This window comes from Fundulus heteroclitus, chromosome 14 (assembly GCF_011125445.2).
Source record: "Fundulus heteroclitus isolate FHET01 chromosome 14, MU-UCD_Fhet_4.1, whole genome shotgun sequence".
Classification (NCBI taxonomy): Eukaryota; Metazoa; Chordata; class Actinopteri; order Cyprinodontiformes; family Fundulidae; genus Fundulus; species Fundulus heteroclitus.
In genome coordinates this window covers 4,574,126-4,593,149 of record NC_046374.1, presented here as the reverse complement: position 1 = coordinate 4,593,149, position 19,024 = coordinate 4,574,126, and the positions used below count along the sequence as shown (strand labels likewise).

Here is a 19,024-nt window from a genome sequence, read left to right as displayed (position 1 = left end):
CATTTTATGCAATATTAGCTCAGAATAAAACATCCAAAGATAAATCCTTCAATGGTCCTTCTGAGGACAGTCATATTATGACTTTGTTTTACTGACCATCGGACGGAGTCTGTGTGTTTGCGATAGTGGCGCTGTGTTCGGTTGTTGATGTGATAGAGCACAATCACACAAGCAATGAAGTAAACCGCTTCGCCTGACGGAAGGAAGAATAAATTAGCCCGACAGTCCCGTCCCCGGTAGCCATAGCTGAGGACAGAGTCAAGGTGTCAATAACTTTGGGAATACAACACTAAATATGATAAGAAAAGCTTCACACTTAAAAAAACAGTTTAAATGAGGAGCTGTTGATTAGATAAATACTCCTCAATTCATATGAGAGATCCTGTTTCCTTATAATACTAAATATAATACAGTGGATCAAGAGTGTACAAACTCCTTAATGGTGCCAAGTTTTGTCATACAAAATGGTGAGACCACAATAAATCATTTCACAAATTGTTTGTCACCTTTAATGTAACATACATACTAATCAAATCAAATAAATCAGCGAGTTTTAACAGGAAAAGGGAAAAGTTTATAGTTGCATAAATGTACACACCCTTAGATTTTGTCAAAGCAAATTTTATTCAATTTCAGCTAAATTGAGACCTACCATGAGTTATAGGGAATCTGATCAACCTGAAATGAAGTTCAGCATCCCTTAGATGAAGTCATAGTACAGAGAAAGGTCTCCTGTATTCTTCCTATGTCTGTATTCAGAAGTGCAGTTGCAAAGAAAATATCCAGCTCTTTCCTGACTTGGTGGATAAATGTTTTAAGGTTTCAGAAAACCAAAACCTTCAAGTAAAAACTCTGAAAAATTAAACCTATGTGGCACAGTGATGCCTGGTTGCAGCGGACAAATGCACTCAGATTACGTCCCTTTAAAATGGAACGGCGGGTACATGCAATTATGAACAGTTCCAAGGACCAGTCAGTTTGAACCTTAGACTGCTGCTAGACTGTCATCATTGTGACTCCGTGGAACGTCCACATCAACGAAGGAATGGCTTCACCAATCAGAGCACGGGAGAACAATTGGAAGGTAAACTGGGCAAACAAATAAAACAAGATGTGCTATGATATAATGATGGACTGTTACCAAAGATTTTATTCTTCAGCAATACACCCATGTAGCCTGGTCTTGGCAACTGTTTTGATCCCAACAGATGTTAGTTTTCCAGCTGACCTGTTCATGATATATTTTATATTAAAAGGTGGAAAGGGTGATGAAATTAACATGGTTTTACCTTAAGAAAACCCTTGATATTTAACCAGTACACTTTTTTAATCCACTGCATATGAAAAGTTCTTTCCAGTACACACTATGTAACATTCATCCATGGTCAGAGTGAAAGAAACAATGTCTGAATGAAACACAAGACCAGTAATACAATAATACAAGCACACAGCTGAACACTGTGTGGTTCCCCTGTGGAAGGATACACCCAGTCCAGCTCCAGCCTCTCAGAGGGCAGCTCCATCTTCAGGTTATCATAGTTCTGGATGTTGGATGGGACGTACATGGTTATGGGTCGGCCGCGGATGAACATTTTAATTGACTGTTCTGAAACACAAGCAAGAGCCCAGACATAAATAAATAAATCATGGCGTAAATGATGAGTATCCCTTATTTGTTCTGTTATTTTGAATATCAATACTTCTCTGATTTGAAAAAGAAAAGACTAATCACCATACTAAAAACCTTTTCTGGAATTGCTGTTACCTTAGTCCCACATTTCATCCGATGACTTTAAATAAAGACATAAATATATTCAGAAAGTAAAACAGTATGAGTAATCATCTACCAAATATTCCCATCTAAAAGGATTTACATATATTCCACAGCATACAATAACAGCATAAGGTTACCCTTATAATCCCTTTGCTTTCAGTCAGTTCTACACTTCTGTGGCTTGTTTCAGAATGATCTGACAACATATCATCAGGCTGTTACGATTAATGCTTTGCTGAAGCCTTAATAAGCTTTTCATTTTTAATAGATACAGGACAATTTACATCACTTTGACTGCTGGCGCACAATAGAAATAAATGCAAGCTAAATATAAATAGATGTTCAAGCCTTGTCTATTATTAGTGTCTGTGCTACTTTTTTCTTCGATGTATAAAACTTTGTTACTTTTCTAAGAAAAAGTGAGCGTGTGTGTTTCACACAGCTTGTGACTGTTAATCTGGGAAAAAAAACGATGGATATCCACCAATAGTTTAGGAAAAATAGGGTGACAAATTCACAATGAGCACCTCCTAATATTGTTGCTTGCTTAAATTCACAACAGAGTAGCATTTGTAAGATATCATCTTTTAATTTCCTGTGTACACTGGCACTTACTCTGCCAGTAAATCCAGCACATTTTAGAAATGAACTCTGACCCCAGGACTTTAGCCAATTGGAAAACACATAGCATCCATCAATAAGGTACCTCTGTCCAAGTGTCAAAAAACGAATTCTAAATAGGTGGATAACTGAGGAAGTAACTGAGGACAGTAGAAAATTGTGAATGGAATGGGTGTTATGACTGGCTTCCCTCTGTATGGGGATACAGAGAAGCACAATTTAAGGTCTACCTTGGCTGTAAGTTCCTCTTCTTGAGCCAGGCAAACCTGTATGCAGAAGGAAGCAAAGATAAATGTTAATGTGTCTGTTCAGAATATTTATGACCAGACAAGACCAAAACGGAATATTCTGGCAAAATGTTATGAGCGGCAGAAAACTAACCCCCCCCCCACCCCCCCACCCCGAATGCCAAAGAAACTGGTGAACTCAGCTTGACTGTGTCAACAAAAATTCTAGACCTAAATTAAATTGAGAATTTGTGGAAAAACTTTAAGAAGGCTTTTCATAGACACCCTTCATCTAACCTGACTGAGCAGAGCTATTTTGCAAAGACTAGGCTAAAGATTCAGGCAAAAGAAAAAATGCTGGTAGAGACATACTCCAAAACAACTGCAACTGTGATTGCAGTGGAAAGTGTTTCTAGTGGTGCCATTTCATATAAATGTTCAACTTTCCAATTATGCGCTACTTTGTTGGTCTACTGCATGAGATAAAATAAAAAAAACATTGAAGCTTTTGGTTTTAACGTGAGAAAGGAGAACAACAGCTCTGGTAATGTATGAGTTATGCTGAAGACAGAAAGTGAGCAGCTCAGTTAGACCTCCAGCCACACCAAGGGTTAAAGCCTCTGACTGACAACCTGATGACCCCATTTCTCACAATGCACTCTGTCAGAGCAAAAGGAGCTGTGACTGTTTACTGCTGCTAAAATCAACAGAAGTGACTTTTAAAAATGACATAATTGCATTGCTTTATTGTGATAAAAATCAAAACTATTTAGTTGACCGTATTAAACAAACAAGTATTAAACAAAGAGTTTAAGATGAGATCTGAGTGAGAGCCAAAGAATGTGTGCTGGCAGCCTACGCAGCAGAGCTAACCGTCCATCAGTCTGACATGTGAGTTGGAGCAGCAGCGCCTCTCAGCTAACCACAGCGGACATGATTCCAGGCTGCACCCACACAGCTCAAAGCTTCTGCACTGTCTCCATTCCCAACAACTCGTATGTAAAGGAAGGGGAGTACGTCAGTAAGTTTGGCTGAGTAGAATTCTCAGAAACCAACTTGACTGAGTCAGTTCCCTGAATTTGGAACGGGTTAGAACTGTTTGCTTAGTTATTTTTAGTCCAGAGGCGATTTACTTGGTACTGAGTTAAGATGATATCATTCTCAAATCAGTCAGATTGGAGAAACAAAAACAGAACAACCTTTATTATTTATTTCTTTGTAACCAAAGGTAGCAAACTTCTTGATTTTGTAAATCTTTAAGAAACCAGGATACCTTGTTAGCCAACTGCAAAAAGGGAACTAAAAGTAAGTTAAGATTTGGTTAAAATTACTGTATCTGTCCTTTGTTTGAGCAGGTAAATAAGACTATCTGCCTATACAATGAGTATTTTGACCCCTAGAATACGATAATTAGATATAATGTACTTGAAATAAGATGATGGAAATGAGTTGGTCCTATTTTAAGTGCAACAATCTTATTCCATTGGCAGATCATTTAAACTAAGACACTCATTTAAAAAAAATGATACTTACTTTTAGTTCCCCTTTTTCAGTGCCTATGAAGACCAACATTGCTAAATCAACCTTTTTTTTTTAATCATACCCAAAATCTCTGTCTAAATTAAACTTCATTGTCCATATACAACTAAGAAAAGTTTGAGGCCTGGATTCCTTAGGCTATGGTTTGTGTGCATTATCTGTCATTGTTGATGGTCCCTAAAGACACCAGGAGGGAACCCCACAGAACAGCAGGGAACAGTCTGAGAAAACCTGGGCCAGCAAAGTGAAGCGAGAGATCAGTCACTCAGGATCCAAAGATCTAACCTGACTCTAGCCATATGGATGTCGCTCCGCCTAGCTCCACTCACAGCCATCTGGGACCTCTCCCATAGAGAGTGATTTCTCCAACCAATTGTATTGTCTAGCCAATCAGGACGCAGGGCTGGAATTTCATAGATGTTGGCTTTAACAGAAATCCTGACTGTTTTCTGTTTATGTCTTGATGTCTATAAACCCATGAACTGAAAGAGGGGGCACTTTCTTTTACAGTGAAGAAGTTTACAGGTCTGAAGTTTTCTAGGCTTACCTGCACTGGCTATCAGCTCCTTAGCTCGGCTGTGGGGACAGAACACATTCAGGGGATGAACATAAAACCACTTCATGAGCAACAGCAGAACAGATCCATTATTCCCTGACTTCATTAGAACATGGTGTGTATCTGTGGGGATTTAGATATAGAAATGGAATCCTATTTAAAATCTCAATCAGTTTCTAACTGTGTTCAGAGAGGACATGTGAGGCGGATGGAGCCGAAGGAAAAAGTGAGCTGAGTGAGGATGTGGTAACAGCTGTGAAGGATGGCAGTGTGCCTCACTTCTCCAGGCTGGGGGAGCGGGTCAGGAGGTTGGCTGAAGACGCCGCCTTCTTGTCCAGACGTTTCCGCTGCCTCTCAGGATTCCCCAGTTTCTCACTGTTTCTACGAACCCTGGAGCGGCACAGCACAAAAATTATCAGCTTTCAACTCAAAACAACCCCCCCCCCCTCCTCCCCCCAAGGTTCACAATCAAGACTGGAGTTATCCCACAGCTAAGGCATGCAAGGGAGTAAGAGGCTATCAGCATGAAAACATGCATGCAAACCGAGAAACAAGAATCCCCATCGCAGTTTGATTTCATTAATATTTAAATCATATCTGGATGATGGCAGCTCAGCGAGAGGATTTGTTGCTAAAGAAGCAGAACTAACTAGCATACGATCAAGGCAGCTTTGGAAATGCATAAAGTAAAATTAAATTGAAGAAGCTTCTAGTTTGACAAAAGATACGGAGAAACAATCCTGCTGTGACTGCCATGTCAGCAACAGTGTTAGGCATGTCCACCTGGAGAAAGTTGGCCTCTGAATGAATCATGTTGGTTTGATTACCAACCGTCCTCTTTTAATTTTCAGATTTCACAAACTAATTAAAAATGATCTGGTTAGTTGATAAGATTAGCAAGATAAAAGTTTGGATGGTTTTGAAGGTTTAGGCGAGAGTTAGGTCGACTCTTTAGACAAATAAAGTGAGTGTTTTACTGCATGCACTGTTAAGCATCTGGGCCACTGTAACACACACACTCTTATTTTTCAGCTTGTCTTCTGTAGATTTGCTGCTGTGTCTGCGGTCGCTGTCCGGTTAGGGACCTGTTTGGCCCCAGCTTTAGCTGTAAGGCAGGTAGCTTTACATTTGAGCTCAGAATACTTTGGTATGCTGATTCACATTCTACTCATTGCCCACAAAGTGCCTAGGTTTTGTGGCTAGACCCAATCAGAACCCCTCCACAACCATGCTTAACAGTTGGAATTAGGAGTCTCTGCAGATATACTGTTTTAATTCTTACCATGCTTGCCTAAGTTTATTGTTGTCAATCATCCTTATTGTGGTGAAAACTATGTTTCCAACAGTGTTCCTGGTTGATCATGTCCTCCAAACTAGTCATACGTGTTCAGTCTGTTTTAACTTTATTGTCATCTATTTTATTTCCCATGCTAACATAAACCTGCAGTGTCTAAGGTGAGGATTTTAATGTTTATTTTTTGTAATGCCTCTCAGCATTTTATGGTCTACCTTCACTGAGAAGACTTTTCAAAATCTTTTCCTCCTTCATTTGTTGTTTCTCTCTACTGTCACCCAGTTTTCCTGCTCTGCTCCTCTCTTTTCCACAATCTGTAACACCTGCCATGGCTCCAATCACTAGAGACCCATCTCACCTGGGACTCTAGTCCCAGGTGAGACTCTATAAATACTGGCCTTTCACAGCCAGTCAGCGGCAGATTGTCTTCCAGAGTTTGTGTTGCACCGCCTGTGTCTGACCCTGCTTTGTTTTTTGTTTTTTTCCCTGGCTCGCCTTGCCCTCACTGGATACCTCAACGGCTTTCTGAGTCTGGTCATGATCTGGACTGCCTCTATTTTTGTATTGTTGGCTAGCCCTGTGAACTGATTAGCCTGTTCACCAATCTGTCCTGTCACCACCATCGGTTCAGCTGTCAGTTGCCTGTTCAGCCTGTCATATCCACATTTTGTAATAATAGACCTTTTAAGTGCAACACCATATCAGGCTCGGATATCGGGTTCTCTAGTTCTGCACGACAAAAAAAACAGCATCTCAACTGTCCCTCGCGACTGATGATTAGTTGATGTACCAAAAGCACCACAAATAACTAATAAAAGATCAGTTTACTGTTTCAGTGTAACCCAGATAGAAGAAGTGAAACTCAGCTGGCAATAAACCTTCTTCCTAAATGCTTAAGGAAGTGTTTACTCATCGCAGAATGGACCATTTGTTTAGGCTATGGTCCATAGCCTAAACAACTAGGCTATTTTTCTTCTTGAAAGGATTTGATTCCTAACCATTCATCCACTGAACGAATCCACCTGAAGAACATTTCTAGGATGAAAGGACCGATGTACCAACGAGATCTACAGAAACTCATCCATGCGTTTATCTTTAGTCGCATTGATTACTGCAATGGTGTCTTCACAGGTCTACCCAAAAAATCTGCCAGACTGCTGCTGATCCACAATGCTGCTGGTTGCCTTCTCACTAAAACCAGGAAGACAGAGCACATCACCCCAGTTCTGAAGTCCTTACACTGGGTCCCTGTAGCTCAGACAATAGACTTTCTGTTAGTTTATAAATCAACACCAAAATACAGTAAAGAGCCGTTGTTGCTGTATCATCCCTCCAGGCCATCAGATCTTCTGGTTCTGGTTTACTCTGCATACCCAGAACCAGAACCAAACATGGAGAAGCAGCTTTCAGCTTCTATGCTCCACAAATCTGGAACAAACTCCTAGAAAACTGTGAAATCTTCTGACTCCTCATCCTTATCTGTCATGGACTGCTTTGAAAATGTCAAAATTCTTCCAATTTCACAACCATTCAAATTTCTGGGAGACAAGCAACCCAAGAGCACAATTCCTATGTGTTGGGTTTGACCGTGGTGGACATAACAGCCATCTGTCGCTGCCCATGACGGATGTTATTTCTATACTTCATGAGTTTTGAATAGATCTGTTTTGGGGTGACTATGTTTCAGTGGGTATTGTTATTTTGTGACATAAAACCTGCAAGTCCAATTCCAGCTTCCTCCGACCACGTCGATGTGCCCGGGGACAAAGCCAGTGTCAACATATTAGTGTATGAACGTGTGCTTCAGTCAGCAAGATTGGATGAATCTGGATCTAGTCCAAAGCGCTTTAAGTGTTCATTATGACAAGAAAAGCACTTTATAAATTTAGACAATTCACTATTGATTTGTCACGGGCTGATAAAAAAGATGTTCAAAAAGGCAAAACTGGTTCAGTGTGATATTGTTGTGAGAGATTTGCCTAATAGGACCAACAGATGGTATAGATCCACAGCAAATGTAGAACTCAGTGAACTTATTTTAGTTAGAACACATTTTAGTTAGAGCCACAAAGCCGCGCATTACCACTACAGAGCAAACCCTTTCCCAAGCCACAAAAAGCAAAAGGACAAAAAGTAAGTCATGCATGTACAAGTCCAGTCCATTCCCAGGAAACAAGAGCAGCTGTGCTTCATCAATGTGTTATTTACAGATCATTTGAAAGAGTTATTCAAAAGGTTGGAAGAGAAGAACAAAAGTAATAATGCCAGAATACGATTTGTCTGAGAACATTGGTGAGTGAGTCAAAGAATGAATTATCTCTGAAAAACCCAGTTCCTTTTTTTTATCTAATCCTACATGTGGATAATTTCCCATTAACATATCCTCTAATGCTGCAGGTCTGGACAGATGTTCTTTGAATTGTTACATCCATTGAGTGTTATAAACTCCATAACCTATTCAGTGTAAGATGCATGTACTGCTACCCTATTCCTTATTTCCCCATGTTGACCTGCCCTCACATCACATTTTCCACCTGCTTCAATGAAGGCAAACTAATTATGGACATGTCATAATGTGATCAAATACTCCACTGCAGGTCTATGTATTATCGACGCTCTAATAACTCTAACACTCTGACACATGGGAAAAACCTATAGATAAATCGATAAAAGATCCCTCTATGATTTCCGGCTCTGATAGCTAATGGTTTGATCTGTGACTACTGACTGTGTGAAAGAGGAGAAAAAAGATTGCAGCACAACTGGGGTTTGCAGAATCCAAATCAGACAATGGTAAAGTTGATTCAGTTTTAGAAAGCCATGCAGTCAGGATCAAGAGAAGATTAATTTTGTTAGGTAGAAAGCAGCGGTGAGACAAGCTCACGCACAGCATCTTTTCTCCTTCCTGGATGGAGGACAGGGGTCCAGATCGGCAGCTGAGGTTTGGGTCCGAGCCGAGTGAGGCTGAGGCAGAGCCTGGTTCATCCGGAGAGAGGCTTCTATCTTGGAAATCATCCCTCTGAAGGCATCTGACTGTGCTTGGCTGAATGGGCTCCTCCACTGACGAAGCCCAGCTCGTTTCTTTTTCTTGGTCGCCTCCGACTTCTTCATCCAACTGGTCTTCTTCCTCCTCCTCCATACCAGGGATACGGTGGAGCTTGCCTCGAGTCCCATCAACCATGGGCTGCCCTGGAGGAAGGGCTTCCTGAAGATGGAGGCTCCGGACGTGACTTGAGACTGAGGACATGGCAGGCTCAGTCTGAGTCGACTTATCCAGTGATGCCACTGTGTTTTGATGCTGTGCGGACACTACGCCTCCTATGTGGCCGTTAGCATTGTTCACTGTGCTCTGTGACTGTTGGCTGAGGAAGGTACAGAGGATGGGAACAACACAGACCAGTCATACAGCAAGATAAACATAAGAACACAACCAAATTTCTGAACACACAAACATCCCTAAGAACGTACATACATATGCTATAAACAATACAATATCTCCTCATGGCGGACAACTTTTCATAAGCAAAAATTGCCACAGTGTTGAAGCACCTTTTGGTTTCAGTTTTAGCATTCAGTCTTCTTTGGTAGGAGGTAGTCACCATGGAACATGTAGACTTGGTCATCTTTGCCACTCCATCTACCACACTGTGAGACCATCTCTTGTTCACAGCTCTCTTCAGTTGAGCCCAGATATTGTATTGGTTCCGAAATTTGACATTCTAAAACATCTCCTTTCCTGCCATTAAACCATTCTTTTGATTTAACTGTATGCGTCTTTGATGCTAAAAAAAAAATCTATTAATTCTTTATTTTCAGCTTTGTAGTTGACCTGAAGGTTTTGGGTTAAAATCCTTTTTTTTCCACCCACCTTAATAAAAATCTGTTTCACCTGAAGCATAATAACATCACAGCATGATGCTGCCATCACTGTGGTGATGTTCTGTGTAGGTTTTGGGCCAAATAATTCAGGCTGGTAGTTAAACTGTCTGGCTTGTTGTTCCAGACAGTTTTGAGGGAAGATTGTTGTCAGATTTAGAACACAACCAGTCTTTGTTGGAAATTCCCACAGTTCTTCTAATTTTCTGTTTCCACCTTGGCCTTTACATATTTTTGGATAAACATACAATTTTGGTAATGCCAGAGGTGACACATATTTTTACCAATTAAGGATGACTTTCTTCTTTCTGCCATGATAAAGAAATAATGCTGTGGGTTTTCTTCTAATATTTTCTAGACGTGTACGTTTGTACAGCGAGACCAGACCAGTTAAACTTTGGCTTTATCTGACGGAAACAGATGTGAACAAGGCAGAGAAATCTAAGTAAGACTGCTAGGCTTTGGATTAAGTTAATAAGATAAAATATAGTTGATGTTAGGGGTCCAACCAGGAAGACTGAATGCTGAAATTCAATTTGCATTAATAGTTTTATTGGAGGGGTGTGCACACATATGCAACCAAAGTATTGCAGCTTTTCATTTCTTATACTTCTTTCCTCTGGAAGGGGGGGGGGGGAGGGGGTGAATAAACATCACAAAGTACTGGGTTTGAACCCTGGCCAGGACATTTCTGTATGGAGCTGGAAGTTCTACCCTTCCATGCATTGGTTACCTTTGAGCATTCTGGGTTCCCACAGCTCAAACAGCCCAAAAGTAAGCATGTAAGGTTAATCTATGTCTAAGTTACACTTAATAGCAAGTGTGTGTGTGTGTTTCCATTGTGTCTTTGTGTGTGATAGAGTGGCGATCTGTCGGTGGAATCCCTGCAAGGATAAGCTTGTAAAGACAATGGATGGATGTTCCAACAAAACTGACTTTTACAATAGCTTTGATTGATGCAGATAATAACAGGGGGTACTTTGCTATGCCAGTATAATCACGACTAAGTAAACCAGCCAAACTGTACATTTTTACTAACTTCTAAAATTGTAATTGGCAAAAATGAGAGATAACCAGCAGTCATGCACAGCTAAGGTAAGCTGTGTCGCTATGGAAGGTAGCGTTGCTCTGAATGTCACCTAGCAGCAGCGGCAGCGTGGTGAAATCCATCGTTGATTGAACTCGTTGAAAGTTTTCTGCCACTGGTGCAGCCGTCTGGGTAAGACACCTGGTTCAGTACCCGTGCAGCACTGGGGTTCACTGAGGGGATCAAAAGAAGGTTCCATATTTTTGTAGGCATTCATCCTTTCTGCATTAAAAGATTACAAGAACACGACAGTGTATTTGATCTAGGCTAGGATGGGCAGGATTTATTCTGGTCAAATTAAACCTTGAGAGAAATCCCATTCCCCGAGCTGAGCTCTACAAACTGACCTGCTATCAGCTGCTGCTTCAGTAACGGGAGCAGCTGATCATGGACACGGATTCTCCGCAGGGCATCGGCCAGCGACGATTTCAGCAGCGTAATCTCATCTTCCTGTGCCTGCAGACGCACCTCCATGGTGGAATTCCGGTCAGGGTAATCAGTGCTGCCGTCTGCTGACACATCATCTGTAAATAGTCAGAGCCATGGTTATTGTCCTCCGGCAAGGACATTTGTTTCACAGTGTAGAGCGACAGACAACATACGGTAAATATACAACAATCCTGTCAATGAAATGAGTAAAAATCAAGAAAATTCTCCCGTCAATACAGGAAAAATATTTCATCTGTTAAGCACCTAGTGTAGATTAATCATTTTAACTGCTGTAAGAAAAATGTAAACCTAATACTTTTGGCTCTTGTGAGCATGAACTGTTGCCAGGAGGGGAGAATATTTGACCATTAGTATCCCAACTAGAAATATATCATCTGTTCCAAGAGGTCCATTAATTAAATGTTTTTCCTCTGACTTTTAATCCTAAGTAGTTTTTTTTTTAATATTTAAATCTTCTGTCATTAACTGACTAATACGAGTATTGCTTACATGTATTCAAAATACATTGGTACATTTTAAGTAATGATCTGCTGATTGACAAGCTGTGCAGGGACCAAGCTGGTACAACTTTCACTGTAAGACAATAATCTAAGATAATCACGTTTTCTCATCACTGCTGGTAACCACCTTGACAGCAGGTATTTCAAATGTGGATGTTGCTCACATATTCAACAGATATGTTGAATCAAATCAAGCGTAACAAACTATTTGAATTTTTTATCGCATCAATACATCTCTAGTTTACAGCACAGGAGATTACACAGACTTCCATACACAAAGACTACCTGAAAGTAGCCTTCATAGAACATATAGCTTAAATATAAATATATAGCATTTATCAGCTATTGGTATCCGTGCTGTTTGAGTTGTGTTTCCCAGGGTTCCTCACCCTATACTTGACTTTACTGTACAGAATGATCAGCACATAGGATTTTAAAGTAGACCTCAAGGCTGAAACTATATTCTCCAGAATTCCAAGAAAGAACAGACAGAGGCATTTTGTAAGAGCAGTGATGATGAAATACCTGCCAGTAAATCAGTTGAACAAAAAGAAAAAAGTTCACAGTGAATCATAATCACAGCAAGCCAAGACTTGCATCAGGCCAATGGCTCCTAAGTGTACTCAGTTGGCAACTTCGTAATATGTCACGTTGTGGGAAAACTGACAGCAGCTGTCAGCAACAGGAAAACTGTTGGCAACCATCAGCCTCAGAATCCACTATTCCAGCATCAGATGTTTGCTTCCATGAAGATGAAACAGAATGACGGAATTCTGTATATCTGACACTAGAGTTGTAAGAATTTACATAACAACTAAAAGTGAAGGATACTCAATAAAATAAACTATGATAAATGTCTGACACAGAGCCTAGTTCTGTTGGAGGTGTCTTCCCTGCTGGAAAGCCGTGGTTCCTCTGCACTGTCACCACATGCTCGCTCAGGAGGGGGATTGCTGCAAAGTCGATGAGGCAAAGTCAGTAGCTTCAAAATGATACTACAGACGGTTGCCTCTGTACTTCATTCACTTGCAATCGGTGTTTTTTTCTGTATTTGTACAGTATTTTGATATTATACTAACGTTTATTTCACCAGATAGCAACCCCTGAGCATCAGACAGTCCTCTATGAGCAGTTTTCTGTGGCTTTCATTGATCCAGGGAAATTTTCTGACATTTTCCTGGTTGGAAGCACTCCAGCTTTCTGTGGAATTTACCAGAGCTGCAGAAGGGGAAAATGCACAGGTATGCACGTCAACCGTCCACCAGCGGGGATTATGCACTCTGCTCCTGCCTATCCACCAGCGAATATCTACTCTCTAACGAACAAGACAGACGAGCTGCTGCTTCTCAGCACAAAAAACTCAGAATTCCACGAATCTGTCTTCCCCTGCTTCACCATAAGTGGGTTCGGAAAAGACAATGCAGACAGCGCACTTCTGATGCCGCACTTCTAGCTGTTTCAAGCGGACCGCAGCATCGGTGCTGCGGAGAAAGGCTCTATATAGATGAAAGATGGTTTACTGGTTAACTGCAATATATCTGTGATGATGCGTGGCAGAAACAAGAAAGCTAAAAGGATAAAAAAAAGAAATAAACAATCCTACTTAGAAGTTATAAATTGCCAGATACAGTTAGTCAGAAAGATAGTATCAAAGACTAAATTTAATAAACTGGCTATATAAAACAGTGGATCTCTGTGAGGAAAATCACTTTTAATTAATGACTTCATTACTGACAATAATCTTGATGTTATCTTTTTAACAGAAACATGGTTACATGAATTTAGTGAAGCAGCTATTCTGATAACTACAATTTTCTTTGTGAGAACAGACAACAAAGGAAAGGTGGAGGAGTGGCAACATTCTTTTGTGATTCACTAAAATGTAAAAAGGTGTTTCTGGGAAAATGCGACTTTTGAATATTTAGCTCTTCACGTAAAGAGCCCGGTACGAACTATGTTCTTGTTAGAGATTATGAGATTACAGAAGCTGGACTGCAAAGTTGGTTACCATGGAAATTACAGATAAACGGACTCTGGAGGCACAGAGTCTGACATAGATTGAACAGAATGACTGATTAGGGGAAAATGTGTAAGCAAGGACACGTCTGCATTATAGTATGATCTTCTCCACCAATGTGATGCAAGGAACACTGATATCATACTGTGCACGCCCCTAATTAGGTGTACACAATGGGTCCTACTTAATGTCTGTGTGAGGAATGAACGGGGCTCTCTGGCATCCGGAAATATGCCCGTCACGTTGTTGTTTATGAGAGCCCGGTACTGAAGCTGTAAACATCCCTCTGCCTTTTAGATTAAATATGGTAAAATATACTTTCAAGAGTCTATTTATTACTACAGAAGTCTACAATACAAACACCACATTATTCAGAAAAAGAACCTGGGGTGACTGCAACCAGGTGAATTATTTAACATTCATAAATGGCCCCTAAGTCCAAATCAAACATTTTAATGATTTTAGTGACCTCCTATCTGTGATATGTGTTGATTACGACTGTTTAATTATTGTGGAAAACTTCAACTTTCACGTTGACAACCGTGAAGACATAGGTGCAAAAGAACTGTATGACACTTTTAGAAACTTTGGTTTAACTTAACTTGTTACACAGCCAACACATAAACAGGGACATATTTTATACTTAATCATCACTAAGGGACTAAACATTTCCAAAGTCAATGTAACTGATGTTGCCCTATCTGATCACTTTTCTGTTACCTTTGAAAGCATAATTACCAATCACTCATCTACCCAAAGGGACATCATAAGAAAATGTATATTTAAGGATGATGCCACGGAAATTTGTGTCCAAGCTTACTCTTCTACTTCAACCTTATGCTGCAACTCAGTAGATGAGCTAGTAGATAACTTTGAGTTTAAAGTTTCAGACATTATTAACTGCATCACTCCAATTAAAGTGAAGGTTGTTTCTGGGAAGAAAAATGTTTGTGCCTTATTTTCCACAGTCGACAGATTAACAAACCCTCCTGTGTCCGTGGCTTCTGAACTCCACTCCACCAGGGCCTGCAATGAATTTGCTAACTTCTTTACTGAAAAAATCCTAAAGATTAGAGGATCAGTCTGTACATCCATATCAAGTACAGAACAAAAGCTGTCTCCAACTAGAACTTATCTTGACAAAATGTCTACAAATAAACTACATAAGCTCAGAGGAAATCATTCACCAGCTAAGTTCCTCCTCCTGCTGCCTTGATGTTATACCCACAGTTTTCTTTAAGAAAGTTTTTCCATAACGTCTGATTTGATTCAGGTAATAAACTTATCCCTTTTGTTACGTGTTTTCCCCCAGTTCCTAAAAACAGCTATTATCAAACAATTGATTAAAAGTTTGTCCAAATTGTCCAACAATTTAGACAAACTTCTACTCCAGAACCACAGGCTCGTCTCAAACCTCCCCTTTATCAGTAAGATTATTGAAAAAGCTGTATTTCAACAATTAAACACCTTCTTAACAACGACCAGCCACTTTGACGTTTTCCAGTCTGGCTTCCGTGCTCACCACAGTACAGAGACCGCCCTTATCAAGGTGTTTAATGACATCCATATAAATACAGACTGTGGAAGAACCACCGTATTGGTACTATTGGACCTCAGTGCAGCATTTGATACTGTCAATCACTCCATTCTGTTAGAGCGCCTGGAGAACTGGGTCGGCCTCTCTGGTACAGCTCTCCACTGGTTTAAATCCTACTTAAAGGACAGGGACTTTTTTGTATCAGTAGGTAACTTTACATCAAAGACAACAAAAATCACATGTGGGGTTCCCCAAGGGTCCATTGTGGGTCCCCTCCTCTTCAATATCTACATGCTCCCTCTAGCTCAGATAATAAAAAATAACAACATCAGCTACCATAAGTATACAGATGATGCACAGCTCTACATCACCATGTCACCAGGTGACTATGAACCCATTCAAGCACTGAGTAAATGCTTAGAAGAAATCAATGCATGGATGTGCATCAGTTGCTTCAGCTAGTAACCACTGATCAGGCCTAAAATCTGGGTGTAGTGATGGATTCAGACCCAAACCTCCAAAAGCATCTAAACACAATTACAAAGTCGGCCTTCTATCACCTAAAAAACATCTCCAGGTTTAAAGGACTAATGTCTCAGTAGGATCTGGACAAATTAATCCAGAGATTTATCTTTAGTCAAACTGATTACTGCAACAGAGTTTTCACAGGTCTGCCAAAAAAGTTGATCAGACAACAGCAGCTGATCCAGAATGCTGCTGTTGGCATCCTCACTAAGACTAAGAAAGTAGAGAACATAACCCCAGTTCTAAAGTCCTTACACTGGCTTCCTGTATCTCAGAGAATAGACTTTAAAATACTTCTGTTAGTCTATAAATCCCTGAATGGCTTAGCACCTAAATACATCACAGACTTGTTATCAGTGTATCATTCCTCCAGACCACTAAGGTTTTCTGGCTCCCGCCTACTCTGCATACCTAGAACCAGAACCAAATACAGGGAAGCAGCATTTAGCTTTTATGTGCCACTTATCTGGAACAAACTCCCAGAAATCTGTAAAAATGCTAAAACCCCGAGTTTCTTTAAGTCAAGGTTAACAAACTTCTTTGCTTAGAATTGCCTTTAACTGTTAATGTTGAAGTTTGTAGTCCAACTTATATATTATACTGTATCAGACCCTCTGCTGCTGTTTCAATGCAATTTGCTTGCCTCTGCAATGTTTTTCTCGTTTCTTTAATGTTTTTTTTCCTCTGTTTTTTGTTTTGTTCATGCACAGCATTTTTGCATTGTCTTATTACTGAAAAGTACTTTCTAAATAAATGTGCCTCGCCTTGCGTACTGATGCCGCAGTGTCTGGAGTTGGTTTTTAATAAATTGTAAACCTTTTCATTCACCAAGGACGTTCTCCTCATTTATTCTGTCAGATATTTACATCCCACCACACGACAGCACATCACAAGAAGGAAAAAAACAGGTCGCCAAACTGATAACAGATATGGAAAAACAACACCCAAACTCTCTCATCACTGTTGCTGGTTATTTTAACAGCGGAAATCTTTCAAATGAACTTCCAAAATACAAACAGCATGTAAAATGTCCCATCAGCGATACAAGCCCACTGAATCACTGTTACAGCCCTAAAAGAAGCACACTGCACAGTTCCCCTGCTAGCTTTAGGACTCTGTGATTACTGGAGCTGAAAAGTTCTAAGCCTGTGGTTAGAACTGCTAGCAAGTGGACTGATGAGTCAAAGCAGATGTTACAGGCCTGTATTAGCTGCACAGTTTGGTGTGTTTTTGAAACTTCATGCACTTTTCTGAATGCATTTACTGACACCCTGACATCATAGATTAGTTTTTGTGTGGACATGTAAGTGCAGAGTAAGAGCGTTCGCACTTACAATAGTAAACCATAGTTTTCTTCATATATTAGGTAGCAGCTTAGAATTAAGATAGAGGCTTACAGCAGTGGCGAACAGGCCCTGTATAAGCAGAAAAAAATAAAAACTGGAGATCAGGGCACCTAAGAGAAGCGATAGTGAGAAGAGCTTCAGCACTAAAATAGCCGAGGAAGAATGGGCTCTTTTATAGTCAGAAGACTTGTGGAGCAACGACGGTGGTATTTAGAGAAGTCTTCTTGCAATATGAAGGTTGTGGGCTCTATTCAAGCTTCCAATCTATGTCTCAGGGTAGGAGTATGTTCATGTTTTGTGAGCATGATTGGGTGAATGTGGCTCAAGTTTAAAGTGCTTTGACTGGTCAGTATGGCTAGAAAAGGTCTAAAGTCAGTCCATTTACCAACTGGCATAGATAACAAATATATGTTGGGAATATAATTTGGATTGAATTAGACCATACATAACTAAATCTAAATGTCCCTTTATGACTGAACCTTAGTAGAATAAACTTGGTTGATTTGAAGCAAATTTGATTAAAATTGGTATAATTAGATGCAAGTTAATAACCTTTGTTGTCCTGTGCAGTGCCTTATCAATCCAGTCCAATCCAACTTTATTTATAAAGCACTTTACATTACCAGGACAAATGTGCTGAACACAACACATAAAAAGCATTGAAATTACCCAAAAAAACAAAGTACTAAAATCCAAAATATGTTAAAAACCCATCATGCATTAAAATTAAAATTAAATGAGCACTAAGTAAAATCAACATCTCACATGGTGTCAAAATGCCAAGGCCAAGAGGTATGATTATGGAAGAGAATTAAAAACAGCTGACCTTAGCAAAAGGGACAGTGCATAATGGTGCAGCAACTTAAAGAGGTAAGAAGGGGCAAGGCCATGAAGAGTTTAAAAGACAAACAAAATAACTTTAAAAAGAAACCTAAATGTATGAGAAGCAAATGGAGTGAAGCTAAAATGGGGAAAATGTACTCAAATGCAGCATTTTGTACTCTCTGAAGCTGGTCAACAACAGTAGAAGTCTTATAATGAAATGAAGTTCCAAATTTTCACAATATAAACTAGTGATGACCAAAACATTTTGCCACGTGGATCAAAATAGTCAAGTTGAAAGTATGCAACAAAACAATTAACACATTTTTTGTTAGCTTCTCTGGCCAGTCACCACATGTACAGAAGCAACTCCCTGGGTTCACGCACCACACCCCCTCTGCTTCCATACTTGCCCTTTATACAGTGCAATCAAAAGCCACAAGTGCTTACAAAGCCACAAACCAAAAAAAATCAGCAGTAACAGACTTTGTATCCCATCATCAGGGTCACAAGGGAGTGGAGACTGAATACAAAACCTGCTTTGAGTGTTTGATTATGAACAAAGCAGGGATACATCAAAGAAAAAGCATCTGCTTTAACTGCTTTTGTTTACAGTTTTTAAACTCGTGCTAATATTCAGCTTCAGCCTGCAGTCATTGGCACTGTGTAATTTATGGTTGTGGACCTTGATTGTTAGTCACTGCTAAAGTGCAGTTAAAGATTTGCATAGAAGAAAGAGGTGCCTCAAGACCTTGTATGAAGTTTATACTAAGCCAGTATTTTAAGCCAGACTTTTACCATAGTTTATTAAAAATAACAAACAAGAAAAATATACTAAAAACAGCTAAGCAAG

General features: G+C 39.9%; 1 protein-coding gene across 2 annotated transcripts in view; it reads right to left on the bottom strand.

The window, feature by feature from the left end:
- eml3 (EMAP like 3) overlaps positions 1 to 19,024 on the bottom strand; it is a 79,003-nt gene that overhangs the window by 33,656 nt on the left and 26,323 nt on the right. The window contains exons 2-9 of one of the 2 annotated variants that reach the window (XM_012850592.3): positions 11,322 to 11,498; positions 11,027 to 11,147; positions 8,900 to 9,373; positions 4,997 to 5,107; positions 4,709 to 4,737; positions 2,626 to 2,661; positions 1,486 to 1,606; positions 97 to 246 (exon numbers count right to left, since the gene is read on the bottom strand). In XM_012850592.3, the coding sequence (XP_012706046.2) occupies positions 97 to 246; positions 1,486 to 1,606; positions 2,626 to 2,661; positions 4,709 to 4,737; positions 4,997 to 5,107; positions 8,900 to 9,373; positions 11,027 to 11,147; positions 11,322 to 11,498 (1,219 nt within the window). The remainder of the gene's footprint in view (positions 1 to 96; positions 247 to 1,485; positions 1,607 to 2,625; positions 2,662 to 4,708; positions 4,738 to 4,996; positions 5,108 to 8,899; positions 9,374 to 11,026; positions 11,148 to 11,321; positions 11,499 to 19,024) is intronic. The other variant, XM_021309543.2, reaches the window with a different exon arrangement.